Source organism: Bos javanicus, chromosome 18 (assembly GCF_032452875.1).
Source record: "Bos javanicus breed banteng chromosome 18, ARS-OSU_banteng_1.0, whole genome shotgun sequence".
Lineage (NCBI taxonomy): Eukaryota > Metazoa > Chordata > Mammalia > Artiodactyla > Bovidae > Bos > Bos javanicus.
Genome location: NC_083885.1, coordinates 58446983 through 58473944, shown reverse-complemented (window position 1 = coordinate 58473944; position 26962 = coordinate 58446983). Strand labels below are relative to the sequence as shown.

The window sequence follows — 26962 nt, the reverse complement described above, 5'->3', positions numbered from 1 at the left end:
ACCAGTCCATTCTAAAGGAGATCAGTCCTGGGCGTTCTTTGGAAGGAATGATACTGAAGGTGAAACTCCAGTACTTTGGCCACCTCATGCGAAGAGTTGACTCATTGGAAAAGACTCTGATGCTTGGAGGGACTAGGGGCAGGAGGAGAAGGGGATGACAGAGGATGAGATGGCTGGATGGCATCACCGACTTGATGGACGTGATGGAGTTCACTCTGAGTGAACTCCAGGAGTTGGTGATGGACAGGGAGGCCTGGTGTGCTGACCTCCGGGAGTTGGTGATGGACAGGGAGGCCTGGCGTGCTGCAATTCATGGGGTCTCAAAGAGTCGGACACAACTGAACGACTGAACTGAACTTAACTGAATGGCAGTCATATTACAATATTTATGTGTAACGAATTACCAAATCTTACACTTTAAATTTACACAATGTTATATGTCAAATATATTTCAGTTTTTTAAATCTGCTGAAATATAGTTTTCTTTCGGTGTGTTTTTTATTGTCCTTCACTTCAAACTGCTCATTTCTACATGAAAACATTTTAATGTGCTAATCTCCCTGCATGACTAATAAATACTGCCATTTCCCTTAACAATGTTAACTATAAACTTGTAACTGGCTCCCAAACTCTCACCTGATTTTACCTTCGAGTGCTAACCAGGGTATTCTGCCGAGGTCCAGCCCCGGCTGATCCAGGGAGTTCGAAGCGGGGACGGTGTCGCCGAGGATCAGGATACAATAGCTTCAATTAGGTATTAATTAGAGATATAAAGAATAATAGAATGAGGATAGCTCAGTAGGAAAATTCAGTGGAGAAAAGAGGCTGAGTAGATTGATTTACACGGGAGGCCAATAAAACTTCAAGACAAGAAGTTTGCACCACTTACGTAGGCCGCAAGCGTCCTTCCGTTCTCCCAAAGGAGAGGAGACACTGAGGCCTCCCTGGTTGGATCTTAGAAGCCCAGGCATAATTAATAAGCATGGTGGGTTCCACGCTCCAGATGGAGACTCAGCCAGAGTTTGAGAGAGAGAGAGACATGGGGAGACCAGTCTTTCGAGGAACTGATCCCAATTCTTTATTTTCCATGGTCTACTTTTGTACACTGAGATGTATGCCAAAGTCACGTGGGGTCAGCAGTCCTGACTTTTATCAAAGTCAGGTGCTTCATACAAATGTATACAGAAGTCTTAGGAGAGTTACATCATCTTCTGGCCGGGGGGCCTGCTGACAATTTATGACCCTCTCCTTGTGACAGTGGTCAGTCAACCAGGACACTTATTTCTCCAGGGGTGATTATTCTTAAAAAGACTCCACCTTCCGAAGGTACCAGGTAAAGTTACATTCCTATAGGGGGAGGGTGTAGTGGGTTTTAATTAAGGAAAGAATTTACTTAGCCTAAGGTCTAACGTGATTAATATCAAAGGTTAATACTTATTTCTTCTATATATTCATTAATGTGTGTAAGGGCAGGGGATGTGGAGACTCAGCAACAAACATTGGCTCAACAAATGAAAAACCCTTCAAAAATACAATTTCTAATCAGCCCACTATACTTATACTAATGGTTTTCTAACTTTTCTAAGGAACCTGTTTTTAGAAGGTTTAAAGCATCTCGTGCCTCTCACGGTTGGGAGGCTGTGAGCAATCACATGTGGCCGGACAAGCCTGTCAGGCAGGCTAGAGAACCTTCAGAGGAGTTTGTAGGTTAAAACATTCTTGTCATGCCCAGGAGTTTTTATTAACTGGACCTCTAAGTTAACTCCTTCTCCGAAAGAGGTGGTGGGGGACAGCCCCCCGTAAAGTCAGAGGTGTAGGTGAGAGCACAAAGTAGTAAAGTAGGCAGGCTCTGGTTATGGGGGTAGATGCTCGAGGATTTCCAGGGGGACTCCTGAGGCTTGATCCCACCTTTGCGTATGTCGAGTCTCCTTCCTCATGACCTTTGCCACGGGCGGAGTGCCTCACGCTGGCCCCCAACAGTATTCTTTACTCTGTGAGGACATTGATTTCTTCCATTTTATTTCTGACTACTGTACACACTGATCCCTCTTCATGTATACTTTTATCTATAATTCCATACCTACTTCATTTCTGGGAAATTCGTTTTGTTAGACTGAAAGTAACACATTTTAACACTTCATAATATGCAGATTATTTTAAGACCTGTTGTTTATTGCATAAATCTGAACTCCTTTTCTACAAGCAAAGTTCATTGATATATTTATATTTCATGACAATATATTTCAATTGGTCTTTATATTGAAGAAGACGCTTGGCATGTCCGGTATAATATTGAGATTCCAAATTTAAATTAGGATTCTGAGCGTGAATAAATGAACTGGCAATGGCTCATTATAGAAATAAATAAAATTCACACTTTTCTCATAATAGTAAGGACTTTGCATTCCTTATCCAGGCAAAGTAGAGCCTTTGTACACTGGAGTTATGGCTCATGAGCAGAAAGGGGCTGACAGTAGGGAAGCACGCTGCAATGATTACAGAGATGTCCACAAGGAACCGGCTGGGTTGATCAAAAAGAGCCAAAAGTACTTGAAAGACGAAGGAAACAATATAAAAGTAGACAAAGGTGCTCCCCAGGAGAACGATGGTTTTAGTAGCTCTGGACTCAGGGGAGGACCTGGAGGAGGCGTCAGTCCTACGAATGTGTTGGACCTGCTGCTTATGTCTGTACAGGATGAGAACCATGGAGCTGCCAGCCCAGAGCGTGAGCCCCAAACATAAAACATCAGGGAACGACAGCAATGCTGCATATGAGGCATCTTTAGCTTTGTCAGTAAGAATAGAAGAACAGTAGCCAAAATCTCTTTCCTTTGTAATGTTTTTGTCACTCCATTTGCCAGTTATATAGATGGGAAAAATGACATTTACCAACATTTGCAGGATCCAGCACAGGAAAAGAGAGAGAACCACGTACTTGGGAGCTGTTACTTTCAGCGTTGCCCATCTGTAGTTCCAGGGACTGATTGTGATCACCTGAAAGACACTCAAGAGGCAGATGCTGCCGATGGACACTCCCCTCCCCACTCTGTGCAGAAAGAAGAGAAGTTTGCAGCCAAAATCACTGTGGATATGCTTCCACCCAAAGATTGACATTATTTGGGGGACCCCTTTACAGAGGAGGACCAAGGAGTTGGCCACAATCAGGTGCTTAAGGATCAAATCTGTGGACCTTAACCTGTAACCCATGATGTGAAGGATGATATAACTGCAAAGGAGTGAGAAATTCCCCAGGATTCCAATCAAGGTTTGTGTTAAGATGATCATGCCTATTATGAAAAAGCTGCCAGCCATCCTCTCAGTTCACAGTCACTGGTACTTGTGAGTTAGAATGTCCTGCGTGGGAATATGAGGCATGGGCTACATGCATAGTGTCAACTGTAATCCAATATTCTCCACTTAACAATAGTTCCCACTTGGAAATATTTGCTTCTTGTGTTTTCTGTTACCAGCAGCCTTTAAAGGGTTCCATGTATAACATTTAAAGAGAACTAATATGTAAAATTAATCACTGGAGATACTCATGTGATCACTTCTTCTTCTTCACAAATTTATTAGGCAGGAACTGAAGGGACCTTGGTTATACAGAGGAGTGTAACCTATACCTAGACAGGTTAAGTATTTGTCAAATCTGCTTCTTAGTGCACAGTGAGGACTGAATCCTTTTGGGCTATTCAAGACAGTGGTTCAAGGAACTTCCCAGGTGCTTAAATGATTAAGACTCTGCCTTCCAATGCAGAGGTTCCAGGTTCAATCCCTGGTCCAGGATCTAACATTCCATGAACTCTGATGCATGGATAAAGACAAAAAAAAAAAAAAAAAGTGCACTGATCACCAGCCATGCAAACAGCTAGATAGTTGCAAGCATATAATAAACCAGATCTATATTTGATTTTGATTTCACAACTATTGATTGTAGACTTGTGGTATTTTGTAATTTTCATATAACATGATACCATTTATTTGTAAAGCTTTATTCTATGGTACCACGTATTCTGAATAAAGTCTTAGCATATTCATACATGAACATCACTGCTGGCAGTAGAATACAGCAGGAACCTGCCTCAGGACAAGGCAATGTCATGAAGACAAGAATGCTTCACTGTGAGGATAGCAACAGAAAGACTCTTGTTCCTATGACAGAAACACAACTGAAATAACATATATTATAGAAATGTTTGAATAGTCATATGTAGGCAATAAACCTTAGGGCATAAAACACTAGCATGTGATAAAACAGTTTAACACAAAAGAAAATTATTATTGTCCAATCATATACTGAACAGTGTGTTATTGTCTGAGCCCAGTGAATAAATTAGCAATGAATTAATATTTGCAACTGACATTACATACAAGACACAGAGGCAAAATTTAGCACTTGTAAAGCATGTGCTCTTGTGTCTTTCATAAACTGACATACTAGATTCGTTAGAATGTCAACAAATTGGTGTTGGTGTCTGTTTCTGATCTGATCACTTACCCAGAATCTTGATATGCCTTTCTCTCACAGACTCTGCTGCTCAGACGAAAGTACAACGAACATACCTTCCAGCTGGCAGGACAAGGGCTTGGTGGGATGGTCATTATACCCAGTATGTGTGTGGGAGGGAGGCAGCCAGATCCTGATAAATGGGTTTGAGATGCTGTCCTCCCCTCCCCTCCTGTCAAAACTGCAATTATCCTTTCACCTGCAGCAGCGATGGGACTGCAGGCCTGGGAGCTGAGAACACTTCTGGAAACCTTTCTGTCAATTGTTAATTACTGGAAACAATAACAAGTTTCTAGTTAGCACCCTTCAGAGACAACTGGCTGTACATGAGAGGCATTTTCTTTTCCATGATCCCTGAAGGTGATGGTCTCACGAGGAAGAAATGCTGAAATCACACACATTAGGGACTGACACAAACCATTTGCGTCCTTCTGGATTCTTCACTTCCCTGAGCATCTCTGCCCTAATACTAGTACTTTCCTCACCGTCAACCATTGAATGGAACCGTCAATGAATGTATTGGTGAAGAAATGGAATGAGACAAAATACCTGGGAAGTATATTCAAAGAGACAAAAGGAAAAGGAGCAACATCATTAAGAACTCATGATAGGAACCACTGGCACAACTTACATCAATCTAGACTCATTTTCATAATCCAAAGCCAATTATTATGGAAATTTTGTAGGAAAATATACTTTATTATAATTGAACCCTGGGATAAGAATTGGGTGCAGAACAAATAAATAGAAAAAAGAGAGGATTTGAAAATAGTTATAAAAGCACCTAGATCTGATGGCTTGATGCTTTTATCAAGTACTTAATTCAGGAGCATCCTGGAGATGAAACAGTATGCCACTAAAAACCAATACATCAGTGCAAAATTAAAAGAAAATATGAAATACAAGTAGGAGGCTTCACAAAAAGCAAACACACTGACAACTTGATCATGTACTTCTAGCCTCCAGAACTGTGAAAAACTATCTATGTGAAAAACTGTGAAAACTATCTATGTTTAAACCTCCTAGGCTGTTGTATTTTATTAAGGCAGGCCTAAAAGGTAATACAAACTGTAAGAGTCTGTCTTTTTGATCCTGGGACTTTCAAGGGTGATCCTGGAACTTATGTTGGAGAAAGTTTTGCCTATGTTCTCTTCTAGCAGTTTTATGGTGTCATGTCTTCTATTTAACTCTTGCAGCCATGCTGAGTACTGTGTGTGTGTGTGTATGGTGTGAGAGCGTGATTTGACTTCACTGATTTACATGAGGCTGTCCAGCTACCGGAGAGGAGTGGAGAAATAACTCTAGAAAGAACAAAGAGAAGGAGCCAAAGCAAAAACAAAGCCCAGTTGTGAACGTGACTGGTGATGGAAGTAAAGTCCGATGCTGCAAAGAACAGTATTGCATAGGAACCTGGAATGTTAGATCCATGAATCAAGGTACACTGGAAGTGGTCAAATAGGAGATGGGAGGAGTGATCATCGACATCTTAGGAATCAGTGAACTAAAATGGGCTGGAATGGGTGAATTTAATTCAGATGACCATTATATGTACTACTATGTGCAAGAATCCCTTAAAAGAAATGGAGTAACCCTCATAGTTAACAAGAGTCCAAAATGCAATATTTGGCTGTAATCTCACAAATGACACAATGATCTCTGTTCATTTCCAAAGCAAAGCATTCAATATCACAGTAATCCAGGTCGATGCCCCAACAAGCAATGCTGAAGAAGCTGAAGTTGAACGGTTCTATGAAGACCTACAAGACCTTCTAGCACTAACACCAAAAAAAAAAAGACGTCCTTTTTATCATAGGGGACTGGAATACAAAAGGAGGAAATCAAGAGATACCTGGAGTAACAGGCAACTTTGGCCTTGGAGTACAAAATGAAGCGGGGCAAAGGCTAACAGAATTTTGCCAAGACAATGCACTGGTCATAGCAAACACCCTATTTCAAGCCACAAGAGACAACGCTACACCAGGTGGACATCACCAGATGGTCAACACCAAAATCAGATTGATTATATTCTTTGCAGCCAAAGATGGAGAGGCTCTATACAGTCAGCAAAAACAAGACCAGGAGCTGACTGTGGCTCATATCATGAACTCCTTATTGCCAAAGGCAGACTGAAATTGAAGAAAGTAGGGAAAACCACTAGACCACTCACGTATGACCTCAATCAAATCCCTTACAATTACACAATGGAAGTGACAAAGAGATTCAAGTGATTATATCTGATAGAAAGAGTGCCTGAAGAACTGTGGACAGAGGTTGCTAACATTGTACAGGAGGCAGTGTTCAAGACCACCCCCAAGAAAAAGAAATGCAAAAAGACGAAATGGTTGTCTGAGGACGCCTTACAATTAGCTGAGAAAAAAAGAGACGATAAAGGAAAAGGAGAAAAGGAAAGATACACCCATCTGAATACAGACGTCCAGGGAATAACAAGGAGAGATAAGAAAGCCTGCCTCAGTGATCAATGCAAAGACATAGAGGAAACCAATGAAATGAGGAAGATGAGGTATCTCTTCAAGAAAATCGGCGATACCAAGGGAACATTTCATGCAGAGATGGGCACAATAAAGGACAGAAATGGTATGGACTGAACAGAAGCAGAAGATATTAAGAAGAGGTGGCAAGAAGACACAGAAGACTATACAAAACAATCTCATGACCCAGATAACCACGATGGTGTGATCATTCACACTCACCTAGAGCCAGACATCCTGGAGTCTGAAGTCAAATACGCCTCAGGAGGCATCACGACGAACAAAGCTAGTGGAGGTGATGGAATTCCAGATGAGCTATTTCAAGTCCTAAAAGATGATGCTGTGAACGTGCTGCACTTAATACGCCAGCAAATTTGGAAAACTCAGCAGTGGTCACAGAACTGGAAGAGATCCGTTTTCATTCCAATCCCAAAGAAAGGCAATGCCAAAGAATGCTCAAACTACCACACAATTGCACTCATCTCACACGCTAGCAAAGTAATGATCAAAATTCTCCAAGCCACGCTTCAACAGTATGTGAACCAAGAACTTCCAGATGTACAAGCTGGATTTAGAAAAGGCAGAGGAACCCGAGATCAAATTACCAACATCCACTGGATCATCAAAAAAGCAAGAGAGTTCCAGAAAAACATCTACTTCTGCTTTATTGGATACAACAAAGCCTTTGACTGTGTGGATCACAATCAACTGTGGAAAATTCTTCAAGAGATGAGAGTACCAGACCACTTGACCTGCCTCCTGTGAAATCTGCATGCAAGTCAAGAAGCAACTGTTAGAATGGACATGGAACCATGGACTGGCTCCAAATTGGGAAAGGAGTACATCAAGGCTGTATATTGTCACCCTGCTTACTTAACTTATATGCAGAGTACATCATGCGAAATGCCAGGCTGGATGAAGCAATTGCCAGGACAAATGTCAATAACTTCAGATATGCAGATGACACCATCCTTATGGCAGAAAGTGAAGAACTCTAGAACTATAGAACCTCTGGATGAATGTGAAAAAGGAGAGTGAAAAAACTGGCTTAAAACTCAAGATTGAAAATACAAAGATCGTGGCATCTGGTCCCACTACTTCATGTCAAATAGATGGGGAAACAATGGAAACAGTGACAGAATTTATTTCCTTGGGCTCCAAAATCACTGCAGATGGACATGCAGCCATGAAATTAAAAGATGCTTGATCCTTTGAAGAAAAGTGATGATCAACTTAGATAGCATATTAAAAAGCAGAGACATTACTTTGCTGACAAAGGTCCATCTAGTCAAAGCTATGGTTTTTCCTGTAGTGAGGTATGGATGTGAGAGTTGGACCATAAAGAAAGCAGAGCACAGAAGAATTGATGCTTTTGAACTGTGGTGTTGGAGAAGACTCTTGAGAATTCCTTGAACTGCACAGAGATCAGACCAGTCAGTCCTAATGGAAATCAGTCCTGAATATTCACTGGAAGGACTGATGCTGAACCTGAAGCACCAATACTTTGGTCACCTGATGCGAAGATTGGATTCATTGGAAAAGACCCTGATGCTGTGAAGGATTGAAGGCAGGAGAAGGGGAGGACAAGATGAGGTGCCTGCATGGCATCACCGACCTGATGGGCATGAGTTTCAGCAAGCTCCAGCAGTTGGTGCTGGACAGGGAAGCGTGGCATGCTGCAGTCGTGCGGTCACAAAGAGTTAGACGTGACTGAGCAACTGAATTGAATTAATTACACTCGGCCCACAGATAATTGGGGGAAATTCCCTATCTTGAATCAACTCTTTAGTAAACTTAATGGACCTGAAAAATCCACTTGCCATGTAATATAACATGACTACCCAGATGATGTCACATCCATGAGAGGAGAACTGTTTATTATTTATATAATTATCAATGTTTTCAACACTATGAGCATTTTTACTTCCTGTGATGGTTTCTTACAAGAAAGAAGCTAGTATAGGGGATATGCCCTCACAATTTTTAGTGGCCTACTCTTTTGTCTGACTCTTTGTGACCCCATGGATTGCACCATGGCAAGCTTCCCTGTCCATCACGAACTCCTGGAGCTTACTCAAATTCATGTCCATAGAGTCGGTGATGCCATCCAACTATCTCATCCTCCGTTGTCCCCTTCTCCTCTTGCCTTCAATCCTTCCCAGCATAATCGTCTTTTCAAATGAGTCCGTTCTTCTCATCATGGGCCAAAATATTGGGGTTTCAGCCAGCATCAGTCCTTCCAATGAATATTCAGAACTGATTTCCTATAGGATGGACTGGTTGGATCTCCGTGAAATCTAAGGGAGTCTCAAGAGTGTTCTCCAACGCCACAGCTCAACAGCATCAATTCTGCAGTGCTCAGCTTTTTTTACAGTCCAACTCTCACATCCATACATGACTACTGGAAAAAACATAGCCTTGACTAGACGGACCTTTGTTGGCAAAGTAATGTCTCTGCTTTTTAATATGCTGTCTAGGTTGGTCATAACTTTCCTTCCAAGGAGCAAGCGTCACTTAATTTCATGGCTGCAATCACCATCTGCAGTGATTTTGGAGGCCCCCAAAATAAAGTCAGCTACTGTTTTCATTGTTTCCCCATCTATTTGCCATGAAGTGCTGGGACCAGATGCCATGATCTTCGTTTTCTAAATGTTGAGCTTTAAGCCAACTTTTTCACTCTCCTCTTTCACTTTCATCAAGAGGCTCTTTAGTTCTTCTTCACTTTCTTCCATAAGGGTTGTGTCATCTGCATATCTGAGGTTATTGATATTTCTCCCTGCAAACTTGATTCCAGTTTGTGCTTCATCCAGCCCAGCATTTTGCATGATGTACTCTGCATTTAAGTTAAACAAGCAGGGTGACAATAAACAACCTTGACATACTCCATTCTCGATTTTGAACCAGTCTGTGGTTCCATGTCCAGTTCTCACTGTTTCTTCTTGACCTGCATACAGATTTCTCAGGAGGCAAGCCAGGCGGTCTGGTATTCCCTTTCTATGGATTTCACAGGAGGCAAATCAGGTGGTCTGGTATTCCCATTCTTTAAGAATTTCCACAGTTTGTTGTGATCCACACAGTCAAAGGTTTTGGCATAGTCAATAAACCAGAAGTAGATGTTTTTCTGGAACTCTCTTGCTTTCTCGATGATCCAATCGATGTTGGCAATTTGATTTCCGGTTCCTCTGCCTTTTCTAAATCCAGCTTGAACGTCTGAAAATTCACGGTTCACGTACTGTTGAATTGGTTACAGTAAAGCTTAAAGGGTTTAAAGACTCATATATCTGCATTTTAAATGGTATGTTTCAGAAATACCAGAACACATAAATGTGTTTTCATCATATCAGTAGAGAGCCATAGAATTTCTTTGAGGTATAGCAAATATTCAATGACACAGCGCACTTTGAACATGATGAGCTGACATCACTCCCCAACCCCTGCATCACTGGACACCAGTAAACAGCCTCTCCTTCCTGACCCTGTGAGTTCACATCCTATGACTAATATTGTGAAGGAAGAGGTAGAATGCTGTTGAGTGCTGTTTCCTCAAAATTTTAGCTTTCCTCCTTTACTGTATGTGCTTTTAAAACAGTTTTGAGGGTATTTTGAATAAACAAGATATTTTCCCCCTGAGCTGAAATTAGAAAGTAACCCTGACTGATTAAATACTATGTGGTGTATGTATGCAATGGAATACAACTCAGCCATAAAAAGAATGAAATAATGCCATTTGCAGCAACATGGATAGAGTTAGAGATGATCATACTCAGGGGAGTAAGCCAGAAAGAGAACAACAAATACCACGTGATATCATTTATGTATGGAAACTAAAATACTGGGGCCTCCCAGGTGGTGCTGGGGGTAAAGAACCCTCCTGCCAATGAAGGAGACATAAGAGATGTGGGTTCCATCCAAGTCTGATCCACTACTTGGGTCAGGAAGATTCCCTGAGTAGTGCATGGCAACCCACTCCAGTATCCTTGCCTGGAGAATCCTCATGGACAGAGAAATCTGCTAGGCTGCAGTCTGAAGGGTTGAACATGACTGAAGCAACTGAGCGAGCGAAAACATGACACAAGTGAACTTATCTATGAAAAACAACAGACTCACAGACATAGAAACAGAATTGTGGTTCCCAAGGGGAAGGTGGGGGAAGGATGGATTGGGAGTCTGAGATTAGTAGATGAAAACTATTAAAGACAGAATGCATCAAGAACAATGTCCTACTGCACAGCACATGGAACTATAGTTAATACCTTGTGATAAGCCATGGTGGGAGAGAATATGAAAAAAGTCACTAAATCACTTTGCAGTACAGCAGACATTAACACCACACTGTAAATCAACATCATATATCAGAAAAATAAATTTTTAATACCTGTGTCAGATATGAAGTGAAGTGAAAGTCGCCCAATCGTAGCCAACTCTTTGAGACCCCCATGGACCGTAGACTGCCGGGCTCCTCTCTCCATGGAATTCTCCAGGCCAGAATACTGGATTGGGTAGGCGTTCCCTTCTCCAGGGGATTTCCCCAACCCAGGGATCGAATCCAGGTCTCCTGCATTGCAGGCAGATTCTTTATCATCTGAATCACCAGGGAAGCCCAAGAATACTGGAGTGGGTAGCCTCTCCCTTCTCCAGCTGATCTTCCTGACCCAGGAATTATACTGGGGTTTCCTGCATTGCAGGTGGATTCTTTACCAGCTGAGCTACCAGGGAAGCTATGATTAGATGACAAATTGTGGAATTAATGAATGGGTCCTCTGCCACGTCCTTCATTTCCAGCTCCTCCTTCCTACAAGTAGATGTTACCAAGCTGAATGTGCGTCCATAGGAGTCTTTCAACATATTGTTGCATGCAATTTTCTTATATTTTGTGGAGGGTTTTTGCATCTATGTTTATGAGAAATTCTGGCCTGTAATTTTCTTTATATATATTACCATTTTGTGCTTTTGGTATCAGAGTGATGTTGGCCTCATAAAATGTGGTAAAAAGTATTCTCTACTCTTGAATTTTTTTGGAAGTACTTGGAAGCATCAGTATTAACTCTTTCAATGTTTGGTAGAATTCACCTGTGAAGCCATCTGGTCCTGACCATTTGTTTGGGGAAGTATTCTATTACTATTTCAAGCACTGGACGAGTGATCAGTCTAGTCAGGTTTTTTATTTCATGATTCAGTCTTGGAAGGTTGATTCTAAAAATGGACCCAATTCTTCTGGTCTGTCCAAGTTTGTTGGCATAGATAGATGTTCACAATATTGTCACAATTATTTGTATTCCTGTGTAATTATTGCTCTTTTTCTTCTTGTTTCATAATGTATTGATCAGAACCTTCTCTCTTTTTTAAAAGTGGGTCTAATTAAAGGTTTCTCAATTTTGTTTACCTTTTCAAAGAACCAGTACTTAGTCTGATTGATCTTTTAAAAATATTTATTTCTGTATCTGGGTGCACTCTGCCTTAGTTGTGGACTCAGTATCTTTAGTTGTGGCATGCAAAGTCTTAGTTGTCTCATGTACTATCGAGATCCTGGACCATGGATCAAACCCAGGCCTCCCGATTGGGAGCATGGAGTCCCAGTGGACTTAGCTACTGGAACGCCAGGGAACTCCCTGATTGATCTTTTCTACTGTCTTTTTAGTCTCTGTTTTATTTGTTTCCACACTAATTTTATCATTTCCTTCATTCTCCTGACTTTGGGCTTTGTTTGTTTCTCTTTTCTAGTTTCTTTAGGTGTATGGCTACAATGTTATTTGAGATTTCCCTTCTTTGTTTAGGTGGGCCCATATTGCTGTAAACTCCTCTCTCACTTTTCTAATTCTCTTTCCAAAGATGGCTTCTTCATTTCATACCACTGTGAGTAGAATATAGGATATATATGATTTCTAGTTAAATTTGTTGAGATTTGTTTTGTGTTCCAATATATGATTTATCCTTGAGCAATCGAGCCAGGAGCTGTACCCATGGCTGACAACTCAGAGAAATGGATACCTTGGTGAGTGAGTAGTCTGAGCCACAGATTGGGTACCCCAGTCCTAGGGTCCTGTGTGTTTGATACAAGCCACATTGTCTGGTGGGAGAAGCGCTGGGACGAGAAGAAGAGCTATAGGAAGGTAGGACTATGCTCATGAGGAGCACACATTGACTAGTCCATGAGGCAGGGAATACAGAGGTCTACTCAAGTAGCTGCTGTTTTACCACAACCAATTCACCACACACCCCAACCCCAGTGGAATGAACACACCAGTCCTCCTCCCTACATGGCACTGGATCTGGAGCAGTCACTGTGAGGGAAGAGTTGACGGAGGGACACAGAGATAACCCACAGCCAGGGCAGAGCCTGGGTGGAGCAGTGGCAGCCACTGTTGGTGTTGATTCAAGCAACCCCCCAGAAGCAGCCCGGAGTTCATATGACAGCTATTTCACTACAGCTCATTACGCAGGGATAATTTGCAGGTAAATATGCAAAGAACTGCCTACCCTGAGGAGCAGTTTCACAACAGTGCAGGACTGATAGAGGATGGGGAAACTTTAGAGACACAAGGGACTTTCCACCCAGACAAGACAGAGGGGTCTGCTCTAGTGGCTGCAGAGTTTCCCACGACAACCCACCACCTACTCAGGTGCCCAGCCTGAACACAGCAAATGCTTCTGCCCAACTCAATCCATGTCATATCGCTGCATTGGATCTAGGGAGCCTACAACCAGACAGAAGACTTCACCAAGGGACACAGAACAACCTGGTTCTGGGACAGAGCTGTTCCACAACAGCTCACTTCTCAACCAATGCTTAGGGTCCCCATGAGCTCCTGCAAGCTGTAAAGAGCAGCTCCATAACAGGGTGGGGGTTGTAAAGACAGGGAGCCGTCTTCAACTGTGAAGGACAATGGGAACTTGCACTTGAGGCTGCGACAGCACAGCCATTGGCACCTACATAGGCAGAGCATCAGACCCCTGTCTGCCCATGGTTCCCAACTGACTCAGACGTCTTCTTCCTCTGGGGAAATAGACCCAAGGTGTGGAGAGGAAAAACACACACTTAGAAGAAAGAGATTCACCTTGGGCCTGACCCAAAGAGTTTCTGTTCTAGCACCTAACTGGAGTAAAAACAAATAACGAGTTCTTCCACTATGTTTCCTGCAAGAGACTTACCTCAGATATAAATCTGCAAAGAGACAAACACACAGAGACTAAACAACACACTACTAAAACATGATAGTGAAAGGTTGTTGTTGAAGAATACAAAGACACCAGGATTTTTGGCCTCTGGAGGATAAGATTTCAACACGGGGCCAGAGACGAGGCTTGATCACTCAGAGCTTTTGTGTAATAGTTTTATTAAAGTATAAAGGAGATACAGAAAGCTTCTGACATAGGCATCAGAAAGGGGCAGAAAGAGTACCCCCCTGCTAGTCTTCAGCTGGATGTTATATAGTCACTAACTGTCTGTTAATGAAAGAAAGGAATGTCTTAAAACTCAGAATGGCACAAGGCCCCTCATCCATAAGGTGCATTTTGGGATAATCTTGACACTAGATGACTCATCCTGGGCCATAAAATGATTAACTTGAATCTTGTAGAAGGGCAGATTACCATACAAATAATTTTGTTTACATAGGTTAGGGGAACAGTATCTGAGTATAATATTCTGGTTTGTCAGGTAGGTTCTCAGCCATTAGGCGGAACCAATTTGAAGACAGAGTTTGGGGTAAATGCACAGTACATTAAATAGCTTAAGACAAACACTTCCATAAGAAAAATGCATTGGTTATGTCAAGGTTTGAGAATAGTTAACTTCAGGTGAAACCAGGTGTCATTATGGCAGCACAGTATGTTAAGAGAAACCTCCTTTTAAATTTGTATAGAGAAGAAAAAAATATTGCTAGTTTGTTTCCTCCTGCCACTTAAGAGAGACAAAAATGTCTGACACTTGCAGGCTATTTCCTCCACTTGGAGACTCCTGGCCTTCCTGCCTGTTACCCTCTCAATAGGTTCAAAAAACATATCAAGAGTAAATCAGAAATTACCAGAAGACAAATGAGAATAAAAACACAACTTTCCAAAATTGATGGAACACAGTAAACACACTTCTAAGAGAGAACTTTATACCAATACAGGCCTATTTCAAATGTCTGAAAAAATCTAAAGAAAAAGCCCAAATCCACTTAACTGACCAAATTTCTAGAAACCGTCTTTGATGCTCGGGGCTGGTACATGGGATGACCTAGAGGGATGGTATGGGGAGGGACATGGGAGGGGGATTCAGGATGGGGAACACGTGTACACCCATGGTGGATTCATGCTGATGTACAGCAAAACCAATACAATATTGTAATTAGCCTGCAATTAAAATAAATACATTTATATTAAAAAATAAGACTGAATTAGGAAGAAATAGACAATCCTGAATGAAAAAAAGCATAATGGCTGTCTGAGGAGGCCTTACAAATAGCTGTGAAAGGAAGAGACGTGAAAAGCAAAGGAGAAAAGGAAAGATATACTCATTTGAATGCAGAGTTCCAAAGAATAGCAAGGAGAGATAAGAAAGCCTTCTTCAGCGATCAATGCCAAGAAATAGAGGAAAACAACAGAATGGGAAAGACTAGATATCTCTTCAAGAAAATTAGAGACACCAAGGAAACATTTCATGCAAAGTTGGGCTCAATAAAGGACAAAAATGGTATGGACCTAACAGAAGCAGAAGATATTAAGAGGTGGCAAGAATACACAGAAGAACTGTACAAAAAAGACCTTCACAAGCCAGATAACCATGATGGTGTGATCATTCACACTCACCTAGAGCCAGACATTCTGGAATGTGAAGTCAAGTGGGTCTTAGGAAGTATCATTACAAACAAAGCTAGTGGAGGTGATGGAATTCCAGTTGAGCTATTTCAAGTCCTAAAAGATGATACTGTGAAAGCGATGCACTCAATATGCCAGCAAATTTGGAAAATTCAGCAGGGGCCACAGAAATGGAAAAGGTCCATTTTCATTCCAATCCCAAAGAAAGGCAATGCCAAAGAATGCTCAAACTACTACACAATTGCACTCATCTCACACGCTAGTAAAATAATGCTCAAAATTCTCCAAGTCAAGCTTCATCAATGCATGAACTGTGAACTTCCAGATGTTCAACTGGTTTTAGAAAAGGCAGAGGAACCAACCAGAGATCAAATTGCCAACATCTGCAAAAAAGCAAGAGAGTTCCAGAAAAACATCTATTTCTGATTTGTTGACTATGCCAAAGCCTTTGATGTGTGGATCACAATAAACTGTGAAAAATTCTGAAAGAGGTGGGAATACCAGACCACCTGACCTGCCTCTTGAGAAACCTATATGCAGGTCAGGAAGCAACAGTTGGAACTGTACATGGAACAACAGACTGGTTCCAAATAGGAAAAGGAGTATGTCAAGGCTGTATATTGTCACTCTGCTTATTTAACTTATATGCAGAGTACATCATGAGAAATGCGGGGCTGGAGGAAGCACAAGCTGGAATCAAGATTTCTGGGAGAAATATCAATAACCTCAGATATGCAGATGAAATGACCCTTATGGCAGAAAGTGAAGAGGAACTAAAAAGCCTCTTGATGAAAGTGAAAGAAGAGAGTGAAAAAGTTGGCTTACAGCTCAACATTCAGAAAACTAAGATCATGGCATCCAGTCCCACCACTTCATGGCAAATAGAAGGGAAAACAGTAGAAACAGTGGCTGACTTTATTTTTGGGGGGAGGGCACCAAAATCACTGAAGATGGTGATTGCAGCCATGAAATTAAAAAATGCTTACTCCTTAGAAGGAAAGTTATGACCAACCTAGATAGCATATTGAAAAGCAGAGACATGACTTTGTCCACAAAGGTCTGTCTAGTCAAGGCTATGGTTTTTCCAGTAGGCACATATGGATGTGAGCGTTGGACTATAAAGAAAGTTGAGCACTGAAGAATTGATGTTTTTGAACTGTGGTGTTGGATAAGACCCTTGAGAGTCCCTTAGACTGCAAGGAGATCCAACCAGTCCATCCTAAAGGAAATCAGTCTTTAATATTATATGGAAGGACTGATGTTGATGCTGAAACTCCAATACTTTGGCCACTTTCTGTGAAGAGCTGACTCATTTGAAAAGACCCTGATGCTGGGAAAGATTGAAGGTGAGAGGAGAAGGGGACGACAGAGGATGAGATGGTTGGATGACATCATCGACTCAATGGACATGAGTTTGGGTAAACTCCGGGAGTTGGTGATGGACAGGGAGGCCTGGTGTCCTGGGGTTCATGGGGTCGCAAAGAGTGGGACACGACTGAGTGACTGAACTGAACTGAACTGAATCAAAAACCTCCCAGAAAACAATGTCCAGGGACTGAGGGTGTCACTGTGATTCTATGAAATATTTTTAAAAATAAAATCTATCCTTCTTGTTGTTGCTAAATTGCTTCAGTCGTGTCCGACTCTGTGCGACCCCATAGACGGCAGCCCACCAGGCTCCCCGTCCCTTGGATTCTCCACGCAAGAACACTAGAGTGGGTTGCCATTTCCTTTTCCAATGCATGAACGTGAAAAGTGAAAGTGAAGTCACTCAGTCGTGTCCGACTCTTAGCGACCCCATGGATTGCAGCCTACCAGGCTGCTCTGTCCATGGGATTTTCCAGGCAAGAGTACTGGAGTGGGGTGCCATTGCCTTCTCCTCTATCCTTCTTAAACTATTTCAAAAAGTTAAAGAGGAAGAGAAGACTCTTCAATTTATTCTATCAGGCTATCTTTACATTTATATCAGTACTATAAAGAGACACTACAGAAAATTACAGATCATTTTCTTGATGAATATGGTTGAAAAAAATTTTCAACAAAATATTAGCAGACAGAATTCAACAATCTATTAAAGATATCATAAATGATTACCATGTAGCATTGTTCCAGAGATGCAAGGATGGTTAAAAATCCATAAGTCAATCCACGTGATACACCGCATTAAATAAAGGAAGATAAGCACAAGATTTTGTCAATAGACATAGAAAAAGCATTGACAAAATCTAACATCCATTCATGGTAAATACTCTCAGAAAAATGAGCATAGAGAAAATACATCTCCACATAATAAAGGCAAACCCACAGAGGTGGATATCTGAAAGCTTTTTCCTCTAAAATCAGGACCAAGACAAGGATGCTACTCTTGCCACTCTGGTTCAACAGTATTTGGACAAAAAAGTAATAAGAGACATCCAATGCCTAAGAGAAGAAAACTGTCACTACTATAGAGAAATGATACTTTCTATAGAAAACCCTAATGTCTCCACCAGAAAACTAATGAATTCAGTACACACACACAATGGAATATTCCTCACCCTTTGAGAATAAAATTTCGCTGCTTCTACCATAGATGGACCTGGAAATCATTCTGTTTAGTGAAATAAGTCAGACAGAGAAAGATAAATACTGAATATTATCCCTTGACATATGGAATCTAAAGCTAGTACAAATGGATGGAAATAATGATATAGAAAAAGACTCTTGCATATAGAGAATAAGCTAGTGCTTACCAGTGGAGAGAGAAAGTGGGAAGGGGCAAGACAGAGTAAAGATTTAGAAGTACACATTACTATGTAGAAAATAAATAAACTACAAGGACATACTTTACAGCACAGGGAATATAGCCAATAGTTCATAATAACTTTAAACAAAGTATAACCTATATACTGAACCACAATGTTGTAACTCTGCCACTACTATAATACTGTAAATCAACTATAATTCAAGGAAAAATTTGACGTAAAAGAAAAGTTATGCATTGTGATATGTGGTTGTAATGGCAGTCACATTACAATATTTATGTGTAACAAATTATCACATCTTACACTTAAAATTCACACAATGTTATATGTCAAATATATTTCAGTTTTTTTCTGCTGAAATATATTTTTCTTTCGGTGTGTTTTGTATTGTACTTCACTTCAAACTGCTCATTTCTACATGAAAATATTTAAATGCGCTAATCTCCCTGCAAGACTCTTTCTAATAAATACTGCCATTTCTCTTAACAATGTGAACTATAAACTTGTAACTGGCTCCCAAATTCTTACCTGATTTTACCTTCGTGTAGTAACCAGGGTATTCTTTACTCTGTGAGGACATTAATTTCTTCCATTTTATTTCTGACTACTGTACACACTGATCCGTTTTCATGTACACTTTTATCTATAATTCCATACCTACTTCATCTGTGGGAAATTCGTTCTGTTAGACTGAAAGTAACACATTTGAACACTTTATAATATGCATATCATTTCAAGACTTGTTTATTGCATAAATTTGTGAACTCCTTTTCTACAAGGAAACTTCAATGATATGATTTTTTATGAGGTATTCATATTTCATGACAATATATTTCAATTGGTCTTTATATTGAAGAAGACATTTGGCATGTCCAGTACATTATCTTGAAATTCAAAATTTAAAAAACCTAGATGTCCATCAGCAGATGAATGGATAAGCAAGCTGTGGTACATATACACAATGGAGTATTACTCAGCCATTAAAAAGAATACATTTGAATCAGTTCTAATGAGGTGGATGAAACTGGAGCCTATTATACAGAGTGAAGTAAGCCAGAAGGAAAAACATAAATACAGTATACTAACGCATATATATGGAATTTAGAAAGATGGTAACAATAACCCGGTGTACGAGACAGCAAAAGAGACACTAATGTATAGAAAAGTCTTAGGGACTCTGTGGGAGAGGGAGAGGGTGGGAAGATTTGGGAGAATGGCATTGAAACATGTAAAACATCATGTAGGAAACGAGTTGCCAGTCCAGGTTCGATGCACGATGCTGGATGCTTGGGGCTGGTGCACTGGGACGGCCTAGAGGGATGGTATGGGAAGGGAGGAGGGAGGAGGGTTCAGGATGGGGAACACATGTATACCTGTGGTGGATTCATTTTGATATTTGGCAAAACTAATACAATTATGTAAAGTTTAAAAATAAAATAAAATTAGAAAAAAAATTTAAATTAGGATTCTGAGGCTGAATAAATGAGCTGGCAATGGCTCATTATAGAAATAAATAAAATTCACACTTTTCTCATAATAGTAGAGGATTTTGCATTTCTTTCCCAGGCAAAGTAGAGCCTTTGTACACTGGAGTCACGGCTCATGAGCAGAAAGGGGCTGATACTTGGGAAGCACGCTGCTATGATTACAGTCATGTTCACAAAGAACCAGCTGGGCTGAACAAAAAGAGCCAAAAGAACTTGAAAGATGGAGGAAAGAGTATAAAAGCAGACAAAGGTGCCCCCCAGGAGAAGGATGGTTTTAGTAGCCCTGGACTCAGGGGAGGACCTGGAGGAGTCATCGGTCCTACGAATGTGCTGGACCTGCTGCTTATGTCTGTACAGAATTAGAACCATGGAGCCGCCGGCCCAGAGAGTGAGCCCCAAACATAAAACATCAGGGAATGACAGCAATGCTGCATACAAGGCATCTTTGGTTTTTATATTCTTCTGGTCAGTAAGAATATTAGAGCAGCAGCCATAATCTCTTTCTTCTGTGATGTTATTGTGACTCCATTTGCCAGTTACAAAGATAGGAAAAATGACATTTACCAGCATTTGCAGGATCCAACACAGGAAAAGAGAGGGAACGGTGTACTTGGGAGCTGTTACTTTCAGAGCTGCCCACCTGGAGTTCCAGGGACTGATTGTGATCACCTGAAAGACACTCAAGAGGCAGATGCTGCCAATGGACACTCCCCTCCCCACTCTGTGCAGAAAGAAGAGAAGTTTGCAGCCAAAATCACTGCGGATCTGCTTCCACCCAAAGATTGTCATTGTCTGGGGGACCCCTTTACAGACGAGGACCAAGGAGTTGGCCACAATCAGGTGCTTAAGGATCAAATCTGTGGACCTTAACCTGTAACCCATGATGTGAAGGACGATATAACTGCAAAGGAGTGAGAAATTTCCCAGGATTCCAACCACAGTCTGTGTTAAGATGATCATGCCTATTATGAAAAAGCTGCCAGCCATCCTCTCAGTTCACAGTCACTGGTACTTGTGAGTTAGAACGTCCTACGTGGGAATATGAGGCATGGGCTACATGCATAGTGTCAACTGTAATCCAATATTCTCCACTTAACAATAGTTCCCACTTGGAAATATTTGCTTCTTGTGTTTTCTGTTACCAGCAGCCTTTAAAGGGTTCCATGTATAACATTTAAAGAGAACTAATATGTAAAGTTAATCACTGGAGATACTCATGTGATCACTTCTTCTTCACATATTTATTAGGCAGGAACTGAAGGGACCTTAGTTATACAGAGGAGTGTAACCTATACCCAGACATATTTGTCAAATCTGCTTCTTAATGCACAGTGAGGACTGAATCCCATTTGGCTACTCAAAACAGTGGTTCGAGGAACTTCCCAGGTGCTTAAATGATTAAGACTCTGCCTTCCACCACAGAGGGTCCAGGTTCAATCCCTGGTCCAGGATTGAAGATTCCACGAACTTTGATGCACGGACAAAGACAAAAAAAGAGTGCACTGATCACCAGCCATGCAAACAGCTAGTTAGTTGCAAGCATATAATAAACCAGATCTATATTTGATTTTGATTTCACAACTATTGTTTGTAGACCTGTGGTATTTTGTAGTTTTCATATAACATGATTCCATTTATTTGTAAAGCTTTATTCTATGATACCACGTATTCTGAATAAAGTCTTAGCATCTTAATACATGAAAAACACTGCTGGCAATAGAATACAGCAGGAACCTGCCTCAGGACAAGGCAATGTCATGAAGACGAGAATGCTTCACTGTGAGGATGGCAACAGAAAGACTCTTGTTCCTATGACAGAAACAGAACTGAAATAACATATATTATAGAAATGTTTGAATAATCATATGTAGGCAATAAACCTTAGGGAATAAACACTAGCATGTGATAAAACAGTTTAAGACAAAAGAAAATTATTATTGTCAAATCATATACTGAACAGTGTGTTATTGTCTGAGCCCAGTGAATAAATTAGCAATGAATTAATATTTGCAATTGACATTACATACAAAACACAGAGGCAAAATTTAGCACTTGTAAAGCATGTATTCTTGTGTCTTTCATAAACTGACATACTAGATTTGTTAGAATGTCAACAAATTGGTGTTGGTGTCTGTTTCTGATCTGATCACTTACCCAGAATCTTGATATGCCTTTCTCTCACAGACTCTGCTGCTCAGACGAAAGTACAACGAACATACCTTCCAGCTGGCAGGACAAGGGCTTGGTGGGATGGTCATTATACCCAGTATGTGTGTGGGATGGAGGCAGCCAGATCCTGATAAATGGGTTTGAGACGCTGTCCTCCCCTCCCCTCCTGTCAAAACTGCAATTATCCTTTCACCTGCAGCAGTGATGGGAGTGCAGGCCTGGGAGCTGAGAACATTTCTGGAAACTTTTCTGTCAATTGTTAATTACTGGAAACAATTACAAGTTTCTAGTTAGCACCCTTCAGAGACAACTGGCTCTACGTGAAAGGTATTTTCTTTTCCATGATCCCTGAAGGTGATGGTCTCACGAGGAAGAAATGCTGAAATCACACACATTAGGGACTGACACAAACCATTTGCGTCCTTCTGGATTCCTCACTTCCCTGAGCATCTCTGCCCTAATACTAGTACTTTCCTCACCTTCAACCATTGAATGGAACCATCAATGAAAGTATTGGTAAAGAAATGGGATGAGACAAAATACCTGGGAAGTATATTCAAAGAGACAAAAGGAAAAGGAGGAACATCATCAAGAACTCATGATAGGATAAATGCAAAAGAAACAAGAGACCATAGCAAAAATCAACAAAGCCAAAAGCTGGTTCTTTGAAAGGATAAATAAAATTGACAAACCATTAGCCAGACTTATCAAGAAACAAAGGGAGAAAAATCAAATCAATAAAATTAGAAATGGAAATGGAGAGATCACAACAGACAACACAGAAATACAAAGGATCATAAGAGACTACTATCAACAATTATATGCCAATAAAATTGACAACGTGGAACAAATGGACAAATTCTTAGAAAAGTACAACTTTCCAAAGCTGGACCAGGATAAAATAGAAAATCTTAACAGACCCATCACAAGCACGGAAATTGAAACTGTAATCAAAAATCTTTCAGCAAAAAAAAGCCCATGTCCAGACGGCTTCACAGCTGAATTCTACCAAAAATTTAGAGAAGAGCTAACGCCTATCCTACTCAAACTCTTCTAGAAAATTGCAGAGGAAGGTAAACTTCCAAACTCATTCTATGAGGCCACCATCACCCTAATACCAAAACCTGACAAAGATCCCACAAAAAAAGAAAACTACAGGCCAATATCACTGATGAACAGAGATGCAAAAATCCTTAACAAAATTTTAGCAATCAGAATCCAACAACACATTAAAAAGATCATACACCATGACCAAGTAGGCTTTATCCCAGGGATGCAAGGATTCTTCAATATCCGCAAATCAATCAATGTAATACACCACATTAACAAATTGAAAAATAAAAACCATATGATTATCTCAATAGATGCAGAGAAAGCCTTTGACAAAATTCAACATCCATTTATGATAAAAACTCTCCAGAAAGCAGGAATAGAAGGAACATATCTCAACATAATAAAAGCTATATATGACAACCCCACAGCAAACATTATCCTCAATGGTGAAAAATTGAAAGCATTTCCTCTAAAGTCAGGAACAAGACAAGGGTGCCCACTTTCACCATTACTATTCAACATAGTTTTGGAAGTTTTGGCCACAGCAATCAGAGCAGAAAAAGAAATAAAAAGAATCCAAATTGGAAAAGAAGAAGTAAAACTCTCACTGTTTGCAGATGACATGATCCTCTACATAGAAAACCCTAAAGACTCCACCAGAAAATTGCTAGAACTAATCAATGATTATAGTAAAGTTGCAGTATATAAAATCAACACACACAAATCCCTTGCATTCCTATACACAAATAATGAGAAAACAGAAAGAGAAATTAAGGAAACAATTCCATTCACCATTGCAATGGAAAGAATAAAATACTTAGGAATATATCTACCTAAAGAAACTAAAGACCTATATATAGAAAACTATAACACACTGGTGAAAGAAATCAAAGAGGACACTAATAGATGGAGAAATATACCATGTTCATGGGTTGGAAGAATCAATATAGTGGAAATGAGTATACTACCCAAAGCAATTTATAGATTCAATGCAATCCCTATCAAGCTACCAACGGTATTCTTCACAGAGCTAGAACAAATAATTTCACAATTTGTATGGAAATATAAAAAAACCTCGAATAGCCAAAGCGATCTTGAGAAATAAGAATGGAACTGGAGGAATCAACCTACCTGACTTCAGGCTCTGCTACAAAGCGACAGTCATCAAGACAGTATGGTACTGACACAAAGACAGAAATATCGATCAATGGAACAAAATAGAAAGCCCAGAGATAAATCCACGCACATATGGACACCTTATCTTTGACAAAGGAGGCAAGAATATACAATGGATTAAAGACAACCTCTTTAACAAGTGCTGCTGAGAGAACTGGTCAACCACTTGTAAAAGAATGAAACTAGACCACTTTCTAACACCATACACAAAAATAAACTCAAAATGGATTAAAGATCTAAACGTAAGACCAGAAACTATAAAACTCCTAGAGGAGAACATAGGCAAAACACTCTCCGACATACATCACAGCAGGATCCTCTATGACCCACCTCCCAGAATACTGGAAATAAAAGCAAAAATAAACAAATGGGACCTAATTAAACTTAAAAGCTTCTGCACAACAAAGGAAACTATAAGCAAGGTGAAAAGACAGCCTTCAGAATGGGAGAAAATAATAGCAAATGAAGCAACTGACAAACAACTAATCTCAAAAATATACAAGCAACTCCTACAGCTCAATTTCAGAAAAATAAATGACCCAATCAAAAAATGGGCCAAAGAACTAAATAGACATTTCTCCAAAGAAGGCATACAGGTGGCTAACAAACACATGCAAAGATGCTCAACATCAATCATTATCAGAAATGCAAATCAAAACCACTATGAGGTACCATTTCACACCAGTCAGAATGGCTGTGATCCAAAAGTCTATAAGCAATAAATGCTGGAGAGGGTGTGTAGAAAAGGGAACCCTCTTACACTGTTGGTGGGAATGCAAACTAGTACAGCCACTATGGGGAACAGTGTGGAGATTCCTTAAAAAACTGGAAATAGAACTGCCTTATGATCCAGCAATCCCACTGCTGGGCATACATACTGAGGAAACCAGAATTGAAAGAGACACATGTACCCCAATGTTCATTGCAGCACTGTTTATAATAGCCAGGACATGGAAGCAACCTAGATGTCCATCGGCAGATGAATGGATAAGAAAGCTGTGGTACATATACACAATGGAGTATTACTCAGCCATTAAAATGAATACATTTGAATCAGTTCTAATGAGGTGGGTGAAACTGGAGCCTATTATACAGAGTGATATAAGTCAGAAAGAAAAACACCAATACAGTATACTAACACATATATATGGAATTTAGAAAGATGGTAACAATTATCCTGTATACGAGACAGCAAAAGAGACACTGATGTATAGAACAGTCTTTGGACTCTGTGGGACAGAGAAGGTGGGATGATTTGGGAGATTGGCATTGAAATACGTATAATATCATATATGGAACGAGTCATCAGTCCAGGTTCGATGCACGATACTGGATTCTTGGGGATGGCACTGGGACGACCCAGAGGGATGGTATGGGGAGGCAGGAGGGAGGAGGGCTCAGGATGGGGAACACATGTATACCTGTGATGGATTTATTTTGATATTTGGCAAAACCAATACAATATTGTAAAGTTTAAAAATAAATTAAAATTAGAATAAAAAAAAAAAAGAACTCATGATAGGAACCACTGGCACAACTTATATCAACCTAGACTCATTTTCATAATCCAAAGCTAATTATTATGGAAATTTTGTAGGAAAATATACTTTATTATTATTGAACCCTGTGATAAGAATTGGGTGCAGAAAAAATAAATAGAAAAAAGAGAGAGGATTTGAAAATAGTTACAAAATAAAAGCACCTAGATCTGACAGCTTGATGATTTTATCAAGTACTTAATTCAGGAGCATCCTTGGAGATGAAACAGTATGCCACTAAAAACCAGTGCATCCGTGCAAAATTAAAAGAAAATCTGAAATGCAAGTAGGAGGCTTCAAAAAAGCAAACACACTGACAACTTGATCATGTACTTCTAGCCTCCAGAACTGTGAAAAACTATCTATGTGAAAAACTGTGAAAACTATCTATGTTTAAACCTCCCAGGCTGTTGTATTTTATTAAGGCAGGCCTAAAATGTAATACAAACAGTAAGAGTCTGTCTTTTTGATCCTGGGACTTCCAAGGGTGATCCTGGAATTTATGTTGGAGAAAGTTTTGCCTATGTTCTCTTCTAGCAGCTTTATGGTGTCATGTTCTATTTAACTCTTGGAGCCTAGTTGAGTTTTGTGTGTGTGTGTGTATGGTGTGAGAGCGTGATTTGACTTCACTGATTTACATGAGGCTGTCCAGCTACTGGAGAGGAGTGGAGAAATAACTCTAGAAAGAACAAAGAGAAGGAGCCAAAGCAAAAACAAAGCCCAGTTGTGAATGTGACCAGTGATGGAAGTAAAGTCCGATGCTGCAAAGAACAATATTGCATAGGAACCTGGAATGTTGGATCCATGAATCAAGGTACATTGGAAGTGGTCAAATAGGAGATGGGAGAAGTGATCATCGACATTTTAGGAATCAGTGAACTAAAATGGGCTGGAATGGGTGAATTTAATTCAGATGACCATTATATGTACCACTATGTGCAAGAATCCCTTAGAAGAAATGGAGTAACCCTCATAGTTAACAAAAGAGTCCGAAATG

General features: G+C 40.3%; 2 protein-coding genes across 2 annotated transcripts; both read right to left on the bottom strand.

Moving 5' to 3' along the window:
- Nucleotides 1-1362: 1362 nt before the first annotated feature.
- On the bottom strand, nt 1363-6669 carry LOC133229719 (vomeronasal type-1 receptor 4-like). Its single transcript, XM_061386445.1, has one exon. The coding sequence runs from the start codon at nt 3310-3312 to the stop codon at nt 2383-2385; it is 930 nt and encodes a 309-aa protein (XP_061242429.1). The 5' UTR covers nt 3313-6669; the 3' UTR covers nt 1363-2382.
- Nucleotides 6670-20062: 13393 nt separating this feature from the next.
- LOC133229717 (vomeronasal type-1 receptor 4-like) lies at nt 20063-21016 on the bottom strand. Its single transcript, XM_061386442.1, has one exon. It carries the CDS (start codon nt 21014-21016, stop codon nt 20063-20065), a length of 954 nt encoding a protein of 317 aa, XP_061242426.1.
- Between the last annotated feature and the right edge of the window lie 5946 nt (nt 21017-26962).

Excerpts from the sequence above, each read along its gene's own strand:
- LOC133229719 (XM_061386445.1), bottom strand. The coding sequence starts at position 3,312 with ATGGCTGGCAGCTTTTTCATAATAGGCATGATCATCTTAACACAAACC.
- LOC133229717 (XM_061386442.1), bottom strand. The coding sequence starts at position 21,016 with ATGGCTGGCAGCTTTTTCATAATAGGCATGATCATCTTAACACAGACT.